Source organism: Chiloscyllium plagiosum, chromosome 33 (assembly GCF_004010195.1).
Source record: "Chiloscyllium plagiosum isolate BGI_BamShark_2017 chromosome 33, ASM401019v2, whole genome shotgun sequence".
Lineage (NCBI taxonomy): Eukaryota > Metazoa > Chordata > Chondrichthyes > Orectolobiformes > Hemiscylliidae > Chiloscyllium > Chiloscyllium plagiosum.
This window is the reverse complement of record NC_057742.1, coordinates 42,772,328-42,791,752: the sequence shown is the minus strand read 5'-3', so window position 1 is coordinate 42,791,752 and position 19,425 is coordinate 42,772,328. Positions and strand designations below refer to the sequence as shown.

At 43.4% G+C, this 19,425-nt stretch overlaps 1 protein-coding gene across 1 annotated transcript in view; it reads right to left on the bottom strand.

Annotated features, from left to right (window-relative positions):
- Positions 1–19,425, bottom strand: part of LOC122539648 (peptide transporter family 1-like) — a 55,810-nt gene that overhangs the window by 24,546 nt on the left and 11,839 nt on the right. Inside the window, exons 4-9 of the mRNA XM_043674646.1 lie at positions 16,568–16,649; positions 15,595–15,711; positions 13,485–13,655; positions 8,370–8,416; positions 7,418–7,552; positions 4,376–4,493 (exon numbers count right to left, since the gene is read on the bottom strand). Of these exons, the coding sequence (XP_043530581.1) occupies positions 4,376–4,493; positions 7,418–7,552; positions 8,370–8,416; positions 13,485–13,655; positions 15,595–15,711; positions 16,568–16,649 (670 nt within the window). The remainder of the gene's footprint in view (positions 1–4,375; positions 4,494–7,417; positions 7,553–8,369; positions 8,417–13,484; positions 13,656–15,594; positions 15,712–16,567; positions 16,650–19,425) is intronic.

Sequence of the window (19,425 nt, the reverse complement as noted above, 5' to 3'; positions counted from 1 at the left end):
CTCAATCAAGTTTGTGAGACATGATTTCCCATGCACAAAGCCATGTTGACTATCCCAAATCAGTCCTTGCCTTTCCAAATACACGTACATCCTGTCCCTTAGGATTCCCTCCAACAACTTGCCCACCACCGAGATCAGGCTCACCTGGTCTATAGTTCCCTGGCTTGTCTTTACCGCCCTTCCTAAACTGTGGCACCACGTTTGCCAACCTCCAGTCTTCCGGCACCTCACCTGTGACTATCGATGATACAAATGTCTCAGCAAGAGGCCCAGCAATCACTTCTCTACCTTCCCACAGAATTCTCGGGTACACCTGATCAGATCCTGGGGATTTATTCACCTTTACCCATTTCAAGACATCCAGCACTTCCTCCTCTGTAATCTGGACATATTCATTTAGTATCTCCCCCATTTTCTGCGGCTCCACACAAAGGCTGTCTTGCTGATCTTTGAAGGACCCCATTCTCTCCCTAGTTACCCTTTTGTTCTTAATATATTTGTAAAAACCCTTTGGATTCTACTTAATTCTATTTGCCAAAGCTATCTCATGTCCCCTTTTTGCCCTCCTGATTTCCCTCTTAAGTATACTCCTACTGCCTTTATACTCTTCTCAGGATTCATGACCATAATAACATCAAGAACACTAATGTAGAAACTGATGGTGATATACCGCAACCTTTTTCACCTGTGTCACCAAAGTGCCCACAATAACTTTCCTTCTTTCTCTCCTTCACACTATGCCTCAGTGAAATCCCTGGTTCCATGGCTGGGATAGATGGAGCCTGCACTGACATAGAGGGAGCCTGCTCTGATGTATAGCCCATTGGTCCTGGATGATTGGCAGCTGACCCTTAGATACTTGTGTCAGACATGGCAGAGGCAAATTGATCCTCCCGACTTGAACAGCCAAGGGTTGGCAGGGGGCAGGCAGGGTGTCAGAGAAGGGCCCTACCACATCCACAATCTCCTGAGAGGAAGGTGCAGAGGGGCTGGTATATGTTACCACCACTGTCTAGGTACCTCCCAGCACTGCCCTGTCTCCTTCTGAGGGATGGGACACGTTTCCTGTCCCCCTGACCCTTTGCCTTTGGTCCTGGCTGGGGCGATGGAGTGCAGGCGTATGTGCCCCTCCAGCACACCCAGAAGGAGAGACGGTTTCAGCCGGACGGTCGCATGACTGTCTGCACTGCTGCAGTTTCTGGCCAATGAGGGTCGTTGTATCCCACAGCCCTGCCTGCTACCCCTGGCCCTCCCTGTGTCATGTGGATGAAGTCCCTGATTGTCAACACCACAGGCTCCTCTCCTGCCTGGGCCTGAGCAAGTACCTGAGATGACAGTGGCTGTCGCTGCTACACGTGGGAGAGCCAGAGTGAGGTATTCCGAAGGAGTTGGGGAGGAAGCACAGAGGGTTATGGTGTAGGAGTCTGGGGAAACCAAGTAAGGGAAGGTGTTACATCAACAGTGTGGGTGAGGTGACTGTAGTAGCAAGGACTGAGAGTGAGGTGGCAGCGAGGAATGTGGCAAAGCAGAGAAGGCATCTTCTTTCTGACCAGACTGGTAACTTCAAACCAGGGTCTGATAGGACAGCTTCCTTTGCCAGTCCTCCAGGAACAGGACTCCCGTCCTGTGGATCTCCCTCTCGATCAGGACTTCCAGGTTCCTGTCGCAGAATTGCTGTACCATCATCACCTCCTCCAGCACGTACAGAATCCGTCCATTACTGACATAGGGCAGCTTTGAAATCCCAGTGCTCATCCAGGAACACAATCACCTTTTAAAGATGAAACAGGAAAAGGGGATGCCAGTCTTTTAGTGTATGTCTGTTAAGTAGCGAGTTGTTCCAGGGATGGTGCACAGTAAGGTGGCCTGTAAATTGGATGATAGAGATGCCACAGAGGCAGGCTAGGAGACTAGATGGGATTGAGGTACATAAGGAGGAGGTATTAGCAATTCTGGAAAGTGTAAAAAATAGATAAGTCCCCTGGGTCGGATGGGATTTATTCTGGGATTCTCTGGGAAGCCAGGGAGGAGATTGCCAAGCCTTTGGCTTTGATCTTTATGTCGACATTGTCTATAGGAATCGTGCCAAAAGACTGGAGGATAGCAAATGTTGTTCCCTTGTTCAAGAAGGGCAGTAGCGACAACCCTGGAAATTATAGACCGGTGAACCTTATTTCAATTGTGGGTAAAGTGTTGGAAAGCGTTATAAGAGATAGAATTTATAATCATCTAGAGAGGAATAAGTTGGTTAGGGATAGTCAACATGGTTTTGTGAAGGCTAAGTCATGCCTCTCAAATCTAATTGAGTTCTTTGAGAAGGTAACCAAACAGATGGATGAGGGTAAAGCGGTTGATGTGGTGTATATGGATTTTAGTAAAGTGTTTGATAAGGTTTCCCACGGTAGGCTATTGCACAAAATACAGAGGTATCGGATTGAGGGTGATTTAGCGGTTTGGATCAGAAATTGGCGAGCTGAAAGAAGACAGAGGGTGGTGGTGGATGGGAAATATTCATCCTGGTGTTCAATTACTATTGGTGTACCGCAAGGATCTGTTTTGGGGTCACTGTTGTTTGTCATTTTTATAAATGACCTGGATGAGGGCTGAAAAGGTTGGGTTAGTAAATTCGCAGATGACACTAAGGTCGGTGGAGTTGTGGATAGTGACAAAGGATGTTGCAGGTTACAGAGGGACATAAGCTGCAGAGCTGGGCTGAGAGATGGTAAATGGAGTTTAATGTGGAAAAGTGTGAGGTGATTCACTTTGGAAGAAGTAACAGGAATGCAGAGTACTGGGTTAATGGTCAGATTCTTGGTATTGTAGATGAGCAGAGAGATCTCAGTGTCCAGGTACATAGATCCATGAAAGTTGCCACCCAGGTTAATAGGGTTGTTAAGAAGGTATATGGTGTGTTAGCTTTTATTAGCAGAGGGATTGAGTTTCAGAACCATGAGGTCATGCTGCAGCTGTACAAAAACTCTGGTGCAGCCACCTTTGGAGTATTGCATACACTTCTGGTCGCTGCATTATAGGAAGGATGTGGAAGCTTTGGAATGGGTTCTGAGGAGACTTACTAGGGTGTTGCCTGGTATGGAGGGAAGGCTGATGGATTTTAGGCTGTTTTCATTAGAGAGAAGAAGGTTGAGAGGTGACTTAATTGAGACATATAAGATAATCAGAGGGTTAGATAGGGTGGACAGTGAGAGCCGTTTTCCTCGGATGGTGATGGCTAGCATGAGGGGACATAGCTTTAAATTGAGGGGTGACAGATATGGGATAGATGTCAGAGGTAGTTTCTTTACTCAGAGAGTAGTAGGGGTGTGGAATACTCAGCCTGCCATAGTAGTAGACTCACCAACTTTAGGGCATTTAAATAGTCAATGGATAGACGTACGGATGAGAATGAAATAATGTAGGTTAGATGGACTTCAGATTAGTTCCACAGTTCGGCACAACATCGAGGGCTGAAGGGCCTGTACTGCGCTGTAATGTTCTATGTTCTATGAAGCTAATTAATGTAGAGTTTGGTAAAATAGGGTCAGAAAACTTGTTAGGCCATGTAGTTAAAACCCTCTAAGAAGCTAAAAACAATTCAACCTTAACCAAAAACTATGTAAGGTTCAGCCCCATAGAGTTTCAAAGAGAGTAAAAGACACAGTGGTATGTAGGAAGAATCCTGAAGTTTCCATTATTGTCAACTTTAAAAGAACAAAGAAAAGTTTAGAATCAAATATAGATCTTTACAACAAAGAAGGAGACCATTTGCCTCACCATACCAATTCTAGCCCTCAATCCCCCAATTAGTTTCACTTCACGTTAACAATTATTCATCTCTTCTTCAAACATTGATTCAGTTTCCCTTTAAATGATATTACAGACTGAAGAGACTTGAATGTTGCTGGAAGGAGATGAAAAATCAAAGCCCTCTGGGCAATAAATGCAGGCCTAGCCAGTGACACCCACATACTGTAAATAAATTTTAAAAAAACAGAAGGACCAATAACCGCAATAGTAGAGATCATTTTGGCAAGATAAAGCTCATACAGTAAACGAGAAACTTCACCACTAATACTGAAGGGCAGAGGTGAAAAATGCATGTCAGTTATTGACTTTTCCTTATGCCCTGTCTAAACTTTGAGAGGTATTAGAACGACCTCCTCAGTTATGGGAGCAGTACTCGAGTCTAAGGCAAACTTGGGCTTTAGAAGAGATTCTTTTTCTGAAGATTCTTTCACATGAAGGAGGAAATTAAACTTGGTTCACCTTCACCATGAATGGAGAAAACGTGGGCGTTCCAGATGCAGGAGCAGACCAGGGATGTAACCCGATGAACTGGAAGAGAGCTGTGCACTCTGTCCCCCTTGGTAATACTTACATTGTCAGTGTGATTAGCCTGATAGACAGCAATAGTATAAACACCCCCATCCTTCAGTTCAACCTCTCCTTCAACATGGAGAAAACTCGGCCCAACTCCTGAGAGCTGTAAAGAACACCTAAGGTAAAGGAACACATAAAACATAGCTGCATCAGGGCGAAGGATTAGTAATAGTCTGTCTGAAAGCACTTCAAAGGCTCTCACTGTACAAAATCAGCATTGATTCAGACCGAAATAAGGCTGCTCATTTGAGTGAGTTTGTATAGCTATCATAATATGTGGATGGGTGAGTGGACATGTGTGTGTGTGTGAATTGTTTATGCTCATCTGTCTAATGTTACTGCATAACAAAATATGACTATGTACATTTGTGGATATTATTTGCATCTACATGTTAGTACATGTTAGATGGGCCGAATGGCCTTACTTCCGCTCCTATGTCTTATGGTCTTATATACAAGTTTTATACTTGTTTATGTGATTTGGATTGTTGTCTGTTACAAAGAACTACATAGAAAGTGTAACAGAGAAACAACACATTGGCCAAATCAGTCTACGCTGTTGCTTGTCATAGTCTTGGAGCTATACAGCATGGAAACAGGCCCTTCGGCCCAACTCGTCCATGCTGAACAAATTTCCTAAACTGAACCAGTCCCATTTGCCTGTGTTTGGTCAATATCCCTCCTCCCATCCTGCCCCCTGTAAAAACGCGAAGGGCCTGTGCCCGAAACGTCGAATCTCCTGTTCCCTGGATGCTGCCTGACCTGCTGTGCTGTTCCAGCAATAAAGTTTCAACAATATCCCTTTAAACCTTTCTTATCCATGTACCTGTCCAAATGTCTTTCAAATGTTTAAGTGTACCCACCTCTACCACTTCCTCTGGCAGCTCATTCCCTTATATGAACACCTTCTGTGTGAAAAACGTTACCACTCAGGTCCTTTTTAAACCTTTCCCCTCTCACCCTGATCCTTTGCCCTCTAGTTTTGGACTCCCCTACCCTGGAGAAAAGACCTTGGCTATTCGCCTTATCTATGCCCCTTGTGATTTTATAAACCTCTTTAAGGTCATCTCTCGCCCCCTACACACCAGAGAAAAATGTCTCAACCTATTCAGTCCCTCCTTATAATTCAAACAAAATATTTTTGTTAAACAGGAGTCAGGAGAACAAGTACAGCAATGAGCCAAACTAAGTAGGTCAAGTATATAGGGTATAAATCGAAAGCAAGATGTCGGATTTATACCTCTTGGTTTCAATCATTTTGGCATTAAGGAAATATTATGATAGAGAGTGACTAGCCATACATAAGGATATAAGAAATTTGACAGTCACACTCAAGCTCCTCAAGCCTCTGAAAAATGGACACTGGAGCTTCTGGGTCAAGCAGGTAATTGTTTTTTTAGGTACATCAACAGGAAGACATCTCCTCCATTTGATCCGTTCCTCACAGAAGCCTACAATGTCCTAGCTGCCCCTTCACAGGTCGCTCTTCATCCCCACCGGTGTTTGGGGATCTACCTTGCCTCACCACAGCTTCTGACAAGCCCAGATCTCTCACTCCTCTCTCTCTCTCTCTCGAGTGCTGGAGACTGTCTTGAGCTTCCCTGACACTGTCCTCCTGCCAAGCCCACTCTGCAGCCAGCCAACCCACTAGCTGTCTAGCTGCAGTGCCTCAAATTGAAGTTATTACAAAGTCCAGCCATCCAATTCAACAGAGTCCTGACAACGCTGGCCTTATTGAGTTTTCCCAGCCAACTTTGGGGCCAGTCTCTCTCTCTCTCTCGAGTGCTGGAGACTGTCTTGAGCTTCCCTGACACTGTCCTCCTGCCAAGCCCACTCTGCAGCCAGCCAACCCACTGCAGTGCCTCAAATTGAAGTTATTACAAAGTCCAGCCATCCAATTCAACAGAGTCCCGACAACTCTGGCCTTATTGAGTTTTCCCAGCCAACTTTGGGGCCAGTGTAATTCCTCACCAATTTACTACTTGGAAGTAACCTGGTGGAATTGAAATTACCCACCAGAATATCCAAGTCTTTGTACTTCTATGTTGCTGTGTCAGTGATCATCTACTTAGCTTCTAACTCAGTGTTTAATTAATCCAATCATTTAAGGTTAAGGTGGTAAAAGAATCGGCACTAATGAAGTTAAAACAGTATGATATCCCGGTCCCAGTGTGAACATATACCCTTACGGTCAGTTTATATCTGTCAGAATTGCCAGGGTAATATTCCAGCTGAGCAAATGGAATTTGGCAGTCCAGGAAATGCAGTATGACAACCTTATAGATTATTCTCCAACGATTATAGGAGCATATGATGTACCCAGAAACAGAAGCCAGTAAAACTTGCAAATGATGCATGCTGGAATTCCAGTGCGACCAGTATCTTCATTTCCAAGTATTACTGATTTTTTACTGGTTTCTCCATCTGGGTAGGAGCAGGATTAGGTCATTCAGCCCATCAAGTCTTCTCTGCCACTCTGTAAGATTTTAGCTGATCTGATGGTGACCGTAACTCCACTTTCTGGTCTGTCTCCTATAAAACCGAATTCCCTTGTTGATCAAAAATCTTTCTAACTCTTCCAGGACCCAACCTCCACAGGTCTGGCGTGGAGAATTCCAAAGACTAACAACCCTCTGAGAGGAGAAATTCTTCCTTTATCCCAGTCTCAAAAATAGTAATAAAGATCCGTCAGGAACAGGGCAACACTGAAAGCAACGAGACACAGAGTAACTCACTTGGAAATGTTACTGAGATATAGCTCATTTGAGGAAGCATGATACAGCCTTCAAATTATTACTTTTCATAGAGAAAAGCAAATATAAATTGGAAATAGGTCTGAAAATATCTGGAAAGTGCAATTAAAATGGGAATGAGCAGATGATGCAAGCTGCAAACACTTTACAGCATAAGAATGGATGATGATGGGAGAATTGTGGACATAACTTTGTTTCTGTGTTTTCAAGTGATGGGTATGAGGACAGGGGAGAAGAGGGAGCTCGAATTAACAATCAAGTAACACAGTGCATTGTACATTTCTTACCTGCCGGGTCGTACAGGTGTGTAGAGTGATGGGTCAAAAGGCCTCACTTTCAGGTCTTTAACAGTGTCTGGTTCACACGTCAACCTCAGAGATTTGTTGCTGCTGGTATCTGGTATTTCCAGCACAGGAAAAATCCTGTAGATGATACAATCGATTGATGTGCAACACTTTGTAATCCGAGCAATCATTTGGATCTAATTAGCAGGTGATGAACTAATTACCTCCATAGCTGCAGCCTACTACACTGGATCCACTGAAGGTACATTCATTCACCAACTATATTTACTCTGAGGCCTTTTCATTATAATTCCTGCCAGCAATCAACAGTGCTGAACATTGTGCAATCAGCAGCAAACATCTCCACTTCATGACAGGAGGAATGTCATTGGTGAAGCAACTGAAGGTGGCTGGGCTAGTGCACTACCCTGAGGTTGCAGGCTCGTGTGCCGCAGTGGCGGTGTCCCTACCTCTGAGTTAAGAGGCCTGGGTTAAAGTTCCACCTGCTCCAGAGGTATGTAATAACCAGGTTGTTTTGACAGTATCTACCCTGAGGGTGAGGCCTCTTGTGGTCATACCTCAATGATTGAGCCACCAGGCCTGGCTTCAAGTCCCACCATCTCCGCAGGTGAATCTGAACAGAATTCATTTCAAATAATTACCTTCAGAAACTCCTGCAGGATACCCTAGATCTGATATGATGCAGTTTAATATCTAACTTTGCCGGTATATCCAGCTTTCCTGTGCATTATACTCCAATCACATCAGCACTTTGTGCTAATGTGCAATTCAAAAGTAGATGTAGATATTGTCTCAATAAATGCAGGAACCCTCTACAATGCCTCAATTGCATCAATTCATGTGGATACCCTCTGCCATTCCCCAGTACATGCAGATCTCTTCTACAGTGACCATCTTCAGTAAGCAATACATCCAAGTTCAGAAAATCACATACCGTACCAGAGCTGAATTATCCAAAACCTTCACACTGTTGTCAGGAATCTGGAGGAATAACAATAACCACAAATATTACTATAATAACGGGATTGAAAATCCAAGTTCAATACAAAGTAAACTCCATGCTGCCCTCATCAAATACTTCCAGAACAGGGACTACGTGAGGTTAGATTCAGAGTAAAGCTCTTCTACACTGTCCCCATCAAATACCCCAGGACAGCTTGGGTTTAGATTCAGAGGAAAGCTCCCTCTGCATTGTCTCCATCAAACTCTCCCAGGACAGGAACAGCGCAGGGTTAGACACGGAGTAGAGCATTTCTACACTGTCCCCATCAAACACTTCCGGGGCAAGGGAAGAACAAGGTTAGACACAGAGTAAAGCTTCCTCTACACTGTCCTCATCAAATACTCCCAGGACAAGAACAGTGCAGAGTTGGGAGAGTAAAGCTCCTTCTATAATTCCCATCAAACACTACCAGGATGGGTCCAGCATGGGCTTAACATGTAGAAAACTCTTAACTGATTCTTATTTAAAGTGACTCTTAAATCCCTCTGAATTGGCCCCGCAGACTCCCCTGTTGTATCAAACCACACCAAAGTATTGGAATCAGAGGGATCACTCAGTATTGACCTAGGCACGAGAAACAACAATGACAAATCCAGCCGTGTCAGCCTTGAAAGTCTCCTCACTAACATCTGGAGAGATTGGGGGAAGCAGTCCCACAGATGAGTCAAGCAACAGCTTGATACAGTAATCCTCACTGAATCAGATCTTGGAGACAATGTCCAGATCCCATCAGCATCATCCTGGGTATGACCTAGACCATCAGCAGAGCAGACCCACCAGATGTAGTGAGTGACACAGTGCTGTATAGTTGGGTGGGAGTTACAGTGGGAGCCCTCAACCTTGACTCTGGCTGTCATTGGGTGAAGAGAGAGGCATGAGAATAGAGTAAAAAATTCCAATGTCCATCACCAAAACTTGCTAGGTCCCATCATTGTTGGCTGAGCTGGCTGTGTCCTTAAATTCACAGTTGCCAAGTTGGCAGATGGTGAAGGAACCAAAAAAATGGAAAAACCTGTTTTATTTGATCCACATAATGGCTGCAGACAGACCTGTCTATCGCAGTTGAGATAGGAGTGGCCACTGTGCCTCCCTCATGCTATCTTCACATCCAAACTACCCTCCATCATGTTGTATGGCACTGTTAACTGTGATAAATGGTATATACCACATTGTATGGCACAGAACAGGACTAGAAACTCAAACCTGGTCATCCAGGACGCAAAAGCACAACCTCATGGTCTGGCATATCCCTTACTCCATCACTACCATCAAGCCAGGGGAACCCTGGTTCAGTGAAGGGTCCAGCAGAGCATGCCAGGAGCAGTCCCAGACATATGTGCATGAGGGGGCTCAAGCTGATGGAGCTGCAACACAGGATTACCTGCTTGCAAAACAGTGTACGCAACAAGTGGTAATCAGGGCTAAATGGTCTCATAAACAACTGGTCAGGTGAACAACCCAAGTCTCAGGACATCATTGCAGGAGTTACTCAGGGCAGTGTCCTAGGCCCAACCATTTACAACTGCATCATGAATGACTTTCTCTCTATTATAAGATCAGAATTCGGCATGTTTGCTGTCAAATGCACACTATTCAGTGCCATCCATCAATCTTCAGATACAGCAAGACAGAGTCAGGCTTGTGTGGCAAGTAACATTTATGCCGCCCCTACCAGGCAATGACCATTCTAACATGAGAGAATTATACCACCTTCTTTTGACATTTTTCACAATGATATAAAATATCATCTGTAGAATTTGAAGAATTTCATCATCCTGATTTTAATTCCTGGTACTTTCACGAATTGAAATGGTTTAGAAAAGGGACCAAAAGCACCGAGTTCAATTGTAAAAAGAGATCTCTGGACACACCAAGGTTGGCCAAGTTTTATGAAACCAGCATGGATTAAACTAAGGACAGTCTGAGCTAAAACTATCTTCCCAAAGGTAATGAAACTAGCCCACACCTCCATGGGAGGCATCAATACATCTTCACTTCTACTCGATTCATACCATTACGAGAATCTGCACATTTTGGAGATGATACATTGCCTGTAGTTATCAAGCTTGGACAAAATAAGAGGATCGCACAGGGAATGCACGGCCAGCTTGTATTTCAAGGTGTTAAAGACAGACCAAGAGGTGATGGGTCAGTGACTGCAGCATTGAACACAGTTTGGCAAAGGCTGTCTCTCTATCTCCGCTTTTCAAAAAATCAAAACTGCCTGATAACACTGAAACCAGAACTTAAAAACAAATGCAATATTTTCTATAGGTGATGGTCCAATCAACTAACCAATTGTGGTTTCAGGTTAGAGCCTTATGTGTCAAGGACAACCAGAAAGTCTGTAATGTGTAGGTTCCGTTATCTTCCTTTTAACCAACTATATTGCTCTTAATTATGTCTCGCATGTCTGTGTGAGTGCCTATGTGCTTGTGCATAACGACTGTACACTTGACATTACACATTCATTGCACATATTTTTCTCAGGGTTAGCAGGAAATAAACACTTTTTTTAAAATCATGAAAGCCTTGTGATTGTGAACTAATACTGGAAGGAAACAATTTTAACTTGAAAGTGGCATAGCCTTCTGCTAAAAAGAACTTAAAAGCTTTCTTGCAATTCAAGAAGGTTGGAAAGTCAGTTTAATGCTTCTCACCTGGTTATAAAACTCTCAGTGGCATTAGCACTACTGACTTCCCCCTGACTAACATCAGAACTGGACTAGCCTTACAAATATAGTGGCTGCATTTTGGGGAGACTGTGACATAGTGGTAATGTCATTGGATTAGTCCTCCAGCAGCCCAAGCTAATGCTATGTGGAACAGATTCAAGTTTCACGTGGTAACTGGTGGAATTGAAATGAAATTAATAAATCTGGAATATAAATTTAATCTCAGTAACGGTCTCATTAGTTGTTGTAAGAATCCAGCTGGATTTCCACCCACCTGTTCTCAAGAAACTATAGATATGCAAATGGGCTTGAATATCCTTATCTTTAAGTCACTGAAGGCTAATATGCAGGTTCAACATGCTACTAGGAAGGCTAGTGGAATGTTAGCCTTTATTGCAAGAGGATTTGAGTACAGGAGTAGTGAAGTTGTGTCTTGATTGTATAGGAACTTGGTTAGACTACACCAAGAGCACAATATGCAATTTTGCTCTCCTTTTACAGGAAAGAGGAGGAGTGTAACAAAGGTTCACCAGATTTGTTCCTGGATGATGGAACAGCCCTCTGAAGAGAGACTGGGCAAACTGGTCCTGTATTCTCTACAGTTTCAAAGAACGAGAGGTGATGTCATTGATACTTACAAAATACTTAGAGGAATAAACAGGGTAGATTCAGGTAAGATGTGAAGTCTAGAATCAGAGAGGCACAATTTAAAATAAAAGAGGGATGCTTTTCAGGACTGAGATGAGGATAAATTATTTTACTAAGAAATATGTGAAATATGATATATATCTTTACTACAGAGGACTGTGGAGGTTCAGTCTTAAAGTATGTTTAAGGTAACAATTGATAGATTCCTATTTATCAATAAAGAGTTATCAGGACAGTGTGAGTAAAATGTCAGAGGTCACATGACACCAGGTTTTAGTCCAACAGCTCTATTTAAAGTTAAAACTCACACAACACCAGGTTATAGTCCAACAGGTTTATTTGGAAGCTGCTCCTTCATCAGGTAGGAGTGGTGTAGGATCCTGGCCCACTAGCTACTTAATGATGGAGCAGCGCTTTAAAAGTTTGTGATTTTAAATAAACCTGTTGGACTATAACCTGGTGTTGTGAGATTTTTAACTTTGTCCACCCCAGTCCAACACCAGCACCTTCACATTAAGTGAAGTGTTTGTTCAGCCATAATTAGAATAAATGGTTGTTTAAGGAAGGAAATTTGCTGTCCTTACCTGGTCTGGCCCACTTGAATTTCCAGACTCACAGCAACATGGTTAACTCTTAAACTGAAGTAACTGAGTAAGCCACTCAATTCAAGAGCAGTTAGCAATTCCTTTTTTATTCTATCCCGGCTGGGCCAGCATTTATTACCCAACCTAGCTGCCCTTGAGAAGGTGGGGGGGATCTGCCTTCTTGAACCACTGTAGTCCATGTGCTGTAGGTTGACCCACAATGCCCTTAGGGAGGGAATTCCAAGAATTCCAGGCAACATTGAAGGAACAGTGATACATTTCCAAGTCAGGATGGTGTGTAGCTTGGAGGGGAATTTATAGGGGGCGGTGTTCCCGTGTATTTGCTGCCCATGTCCTTCTGGATGGAATTGGTTGTGGGTTTGGAAGGTGCTGTCTGAGGATCTTTGGGGAATTTCTGCAGTGCATCTTGTAGATAGTACACACTGCTGTTACTGAGCATCGGTGGTACAAGGAGTGAATGATTAGATTAGATTAGATTCCCTACAGTGTGGAAGCAGGCCCTTCGCCCCAACCAGTCCACACCGACCCTCTGAAGTGTAACCCACCCAGACCCATATCCCCTCTGACTAATGCACCTAACACTATGGGCAATTTAGCATGGCCAATTCACCTGACCCTGCACATCTTTGGACTGTGGGAGGAAAGCGGAGCACCCGGAGGAAACCCACGCAGACACGGGGAGAATATGCAAACTCCACAGTCGCCTGAGGCTGGAATCGAACCTGGGACCCTGGTGTTGTGAGGCAGCAGTGCTAACCACTGAGCCACCGTGCCGCCCATCTTGTGGATGATTGTTCCTGGACAGTGTCAAGCTTCTTGAGTGTTGCTGGAACTGTACCCTAATAAATATTGGCATTCATACCCCATGAAAAAATAAGTTTTTAAAAAATGAACAGGTCAGAGTCTATGATTTTTCTGGCCAGTAACTCACCTCCTGAATTCTCAAAACCTGTCAACCATCAACAAACACAGGTCAGAAGTTTAATGGAATACTTTGCACTTGCCTGGATGCATACATCTCCAATGGGAAACAAATATTGTCAGAGTCACCAATGCCCAGACACTGACAATAAAAATGGTTCATTTTTACTGCTGACCTGTTATTTCTTCCTTCTCACCTGTTTGAGGATGAGTTCACTGGTCTTAGAATCTCGTACCATGAACAATGTACTGCTGGTCTCTGAGTCCATAGTGACATTTATGTCTAAAGGCCGCTGGGGAACCGTACAGTTTACTGGAACAATGTGGAACATGAGGGTATCGATGGGCACAAGGTAACTGTCAGAAAACTGAAAAGAAATAAGTTAGTGGAATTCGGCAAGCAAGTTGAGATTATTTTCTGCTCATCATAAAGTAAACACTGGTTGCTGTGACAGCAGCGAATAACAGAAATGGTACACAGCCATCTGTGGGCAGGGCTATTCCCTTTTTGATCTCAGGATTCTATGAAGCTATATTATCCATCCCCAGTTGCCCTGTAAAAGTGGTGTTTTAAAGTATGCCAGAATGGAGCAAGAGTGATAAGTAGACCTTAGTGGATGGGGTGTGCAGGTTTGCAAGCTAGAAGGAGTAGTAATAATTGGCCTCAACATCCTCAATTAAAGAAAGGCAGGTTTCTGACACTGATGATAACACAGGGATTCTGTTCCAACATCAGATGATCAGAGATTGATTAGATTAGATTAGATTACTTACAGTGTGGAAACAGGCCCTTCGGCCCAACAAGTCCACACCGACCCGCCGAAGCGAAACCCACCCATACCCCTACATTTACCCCTTACCTAACACTACGGGCAATTTAGCATGGTCAATTCACCTGACCCTACACATCTTTGGAGTGTGGGAGGGAACCGGAGCACCCGGAGGAAACCCACGCAGATACGGGGAGAACATGCAAACTCCACACAGTCAGTCGCCTGAGGCGGGAATTGAACCCGGGTCTCAGGCGCTGTGAGGCAGCAGTGCCACCGTGCCACCCACATGGGGCCCATCTATAAGACCTTTCGGTCATAGTGAGCTGATCTGACATTCACTGGCTGAGAACATCCATATAAAATAGCGCCTGAAGTGAAGTTTGTATGCATGATAATTCTGAGGCAATAAGAAGTAAAACAGTGAGGCAGCAGGATTTAGGAGCAAGCTGCCTGATCTGTTCCAAAGTGTGAACAGGATTGTTATAAGAAATTACTCGTTTTCCTTCATTAAATGTGCAGATATTGGCATTTCAAACTTTCAATGAAATCAGGGCTGAAAGTACTGTCCTGCTTCATATTGGATTTAGCTTCACTTACAGGTGATGGCCAAAGCTGGGTGACTACAGTGGGGATTTTGAAATTTGCAGAAACTATAAGTTTCCTTCCTTTGCCTTTAAGAAAGAGAAGCCTTGATTGAAATGTTACAAAGTTATGGGGACGTCCATTGACATAGAGAATAACATCAACAGGATGCTGCAATGTGTAGTAAGTTAAAAAAAACTGGAGGCCGGAGAGGAAAGACCGATCAGCCGTGATCCTACTGTATGGTGGAGCAGGAGCAAGGGGCCAAAGGACCTACTCCTGTTCCTATTTCCTATGACCTTAAGATAGTAACTGATGTATCAAACAGGAAACTCAGGAGATACCTCTGAATGAACAGAGGGTGTCTAATACGTGGAACTGATGACCTTGTGGAGTGGCTGTGGTGATTACTGCCAATCCATTTCAGGGAAGTGAAAGGTGTAAAATGATAAGTTTGACCAAGTGAGAATACACCATGTGAAAAGATGCTCCTGTGGAGCTGAAATATCTGAGCTTTTGTGCTGAATAGCCTATTTCAGTGCAGTAATTCCATGCAATTTCATAGCTCTCACATCAGTCACAATATGGCAGTGAGAGTAGAACGTGGCTGTTTTGGACCCTCAGCTCAAAGGTTACCAGATTGTTAGTAGCGTCTAACAAGATAAACATTGGTATCCTGTTTTATCTTGAGGCAGTGCTAAACAGTGCTTGTTGTGGGTAAAACACTACATTTCCCAAATTATTTGTTCTTTAAGCATTTGAGCAACAAACAGGAAAAGAATGTGGCTGTGAGTGAATATGAGCACTTCCAACTTTGTGCATCAATGTTCACTTTGAAAAGTAGCGTCAGTTCTTTGTGCAGTGTCTGGCCATTATATCATTGTCCCCTTGGTTTTCTTTGATGATAATGTTAAGGAAATGAACAATAAGTTATAACAGAATGCATTCTTACTGTTTGTGGGTCCATTGTAATGTGATTCTTGAAGAAGTCAATGCTGAATTGACAAGGTGCTCCATTAAATATTTTTAGTTCAGTCATGCCATTTGGTGGAGGTGAAACCTGCCATTTCTGAGAAGAAAAATCCTTATCAAACATTAGAATAAGTTTTGAGGTTTCTACATTGCTTGTCAAAAGACATTCAGTTCCACCTACTTTTATCAGCCTCCTTGCTGCAACCTCCACCACAATGTAACTCAGAATGTACTGTCCATAGCTGTTGTTTCTGGCACTAAATGTGTTTGGTGGGAGAGAGAGCCAGGTTGGTTGTTGGTGTGAAGTAGTGGATTATGACTCAAGCTGTCAATGGAAAACTTCTAAATCAAAATGGTCCAAGAATGTGGGATTGGCACTGTGCTCTACTAACCAGTGCACCAGCTCTTCATCATTAGACATTGAGTTCATCGAGGTAAAGATGTCATACTCCCAAGTTATGTGTAGCATAGGTTAGATACAGAGTAAATCTCCCTCTACCCTGTTCCATCAAACACTCCCAGGATGGTTTCAACACAGGGTTAGTTACAGAATAAAATTCCCTCTGCAATGTTCCCACTAAATGCTCCAGTCCAGTCATATGGATAAAACATGTCTCTTAATTCTACAATGTATAGTCACCACCTTCTGCAATCAATTAAATCTATAACGCCAGGTTACAGTCCAACAGGTTTATCTGAAGCACTAGCTTTCGGAGCGCCGCTCCTTCTTCAGGTACCCGCAGGGGCAGCGCTCCGAAAGCTAGTGCTTCCAAATAAACCTGTTGGACTATAACCTGGTGTTGTGTGATTTTTAATTTTGTCCACCCCAGTCCAACACCGGCATCTCCACATTAAATCTGTAATGTATAAATAGTCTGCCCAAAATGTACAAATAATTAAGTGAAAGCTATAAAACAAGCTGTAGCTTCCCACTGAATCAAACCAAGTCTCACCTGAATCTGTACCTGAACAATCCCAGTGATACAGAATGCCACAGCAGCTCCTATCATCCCAATAGACATCCTTGTGACTGGCCTGTAGAGTAACAGCAAAAAAAAGTGAAAGGGTGTTAATCATCTGAAAAAGAAACACAAAGCCTCAGGGTTGATATATTGTAAAAGAAGGTCATTCTGCTCATCATGTCTGCACTTCCTCTCTCGATGAGCAATTCACTCAATGATATTCTTTATCATTTCCTCATAATCCTGTACATTCTGCCTTTACAAATAAAACTCTAGTTCCGTTTGAATGTCTCCACCACCCAGGAAGGCAGACCATTCCAGACTTGAGCCACTCATTATGTGAAGCTCTTCCTGATATTGTTTTTTCTCCTTTTGTCAATTACTTTAAATCTCCATTCTCCCCATGTCCACCAACCTGCCCATTCTCAATCCTTTCACAAGTGGAAGCAGAGTTTTTCCTATGTCCAGACCCTCATAATTTTGAATAATTCTCTCGGATCTCCTTTCTGTCCTCCTTTCTCCAAGTAAAGAGTCCCAACTTCTCCATGTTGTCTTCATGACTGAAGTCCCCCATTCCTGAAACCATTTTCATGAATTTTTCTCCAATGCACTTCCCTTCTTCCTAAGGTGTGACATTCAGATCTCTGCTGATGCTGAACTAATAGAAAAAACTAGGAGAAAGTGAGGACTGCAGATGCTGGGGATCAGAGCCTAGTAACCCTCCAACCACAAGGGATGAATACAGATTTCTCCAGTTTCCTCATTTCCCCTCCCCCCACTTTTTCTCAGTCCCAACCCTCTGACTCAGCACCGCCTTCTTGACCTGCAATCTTCTTCCCGACCTCTCCGCCCCCACCCCCTCTTCGGCCTGTCACCCTCACCTTAACCCCTTCCACCTATCGCATTTCCAACGCCCCTCCCCCAAGTCCTCCTCCCTACCTTTTATCTTAGCCTGCTTGGCACACCCTCCTCATTCCTGAAGAAGGGCTTATGCCCGAAACGTCGATTCTCCTTCTCCTTTGATGCTGCCTGACCTGCTGTGCCTTTCCAGCAACACATTTTTAAGCTCTGATGTTGAACTAATGTCTCATACAAATCAACATAAAGTCCTTGTTCTTAGATTGTCTGGCCCTATTAATGAAGTCTAAGATATTGTATGTTTTAGTAACTGCTTTCTCAATCTGTCCTGCTTCAATGATTTATGGACATATATACAAAGCTTCTCTGTTCCTGCATCTGCCTTTGGAATTGTGCCCTTTAGTTTACATTGTTTCTCTATGTTCCTTTGACCAAATTGAATTACTTCACATTCCTCTGCGTTTAACTTCATGAGTATGTCCCTTGCCAACTCAATCCATTCATTGTACAGAAATATAAATTCACGAGTTATTCAATGTCTTTTTGAATCCTATACTTTCCTCCTCAGGTTACAAAGTTTTCAATCTTTTTGTCATCTACAGGCTTTGAAAATGTGTCTTGTACTCCAGGTTCTGGGTAATTAATACATATCAGGAAAAGTTGGGAGTCTCAACCCTGGTTCCAGGGGAGCTCCTCTATGGACCTTTCACTTGTCCAAAAAGCATCTATTAACAATTACTGTTTCCTCACTCAGTCAGTTCTTTGCTGGTCAGTTCATTGTGTGGCACTGTGTCAAACATCTCTTGGATATCTGAGAGGGAGAGAGAGAGAGGGGGAGGAGCTGGAAATTATCAGAACAAAAGAGAATTAATCCTGCAAATAGGAGTATTACTCATCAGAAAGCGAGAGAGAGCAGAACCTTCATCAGGAAGAGACAGAGACAGAGACAGAGAGAAGTGGTTAATAATTCTCATTTCGGGAGAAAGTAACAGAGTGACAGATTAAAGATCAGAAAGAGAGACTGAAAATAAAAAATGCTGGTGATCACAGTGGGTCAGGCAGTATCCATGGAGAGAAAGCAAGCTAATTCTAGCTGACTATTCATCAGAGCTGAAGTGAAGTGTAGAGGAGACAGCATTTATGCGATAATGGGGCGTAGGGGGGAGGTTTGGAGTTTACTTAAGCTGAACTATCAACATCCTTTCTCCCCCAGCACTGCACCCTTCCTACACACCCCACCGTCACGTGTCAGTCCTCAGCATGCTGCAGTGTTCCAGTGAATCACAGTGTAAGCTGAAGGAACAACATCTCATCTTTAAAGTCTGCAGCTTGCAACCTTCTTTTAGCTTTATTCGTTACATTGTCTGTCACCACGAGACAAGAATCCAGAGAAAGTATATTCCTGTCAGGGTGAAAGGGAAGGCTGCTAGGTATACGGAATGTTGGATGACTAAAGAAATTGAGGGTTGGGTTAAAAAGGAGAAGGAAGCATATGTTAGGTATTGACAGGATAGATCGAGTGAATCCTTAGAAGAGTATAAAGGCAGTAGGAGTATACTTAAGAGGGAAATCAGGAGGGCAAAACGGGGACATGAGATAGCTTTGGCAAATAGAATTAAGGAGAATCCAAAGGGTTTTTACAAATATATTAAGAACAAAAGGGTAACTAGGGAGAGAATAGGGTCCCTCAAAGATCAGCAAGGTGGCCTTTGTGTGGAGATGCAGAAAATGGGGGAGATACTAAATGAATATTTTGCATCAGTATTTACTGTGGAAAAGGATATGGAAGATACAGACTGTAGGTAAATAGATGGTGACATCTTGCAAAATGACCAGATTACAGAGGAGGAAGTGCTGAATATCTTGAAATGGTTAAAGGTAGATACATCCCCAGGACCTGATCAGGTGTACCTGAGAACTCTGTGGGAAGCTTGAGAAGTGATTGCTGGGCCTCTTGCTGAGATATTTGTATCATCGATAGTCACAGGTAA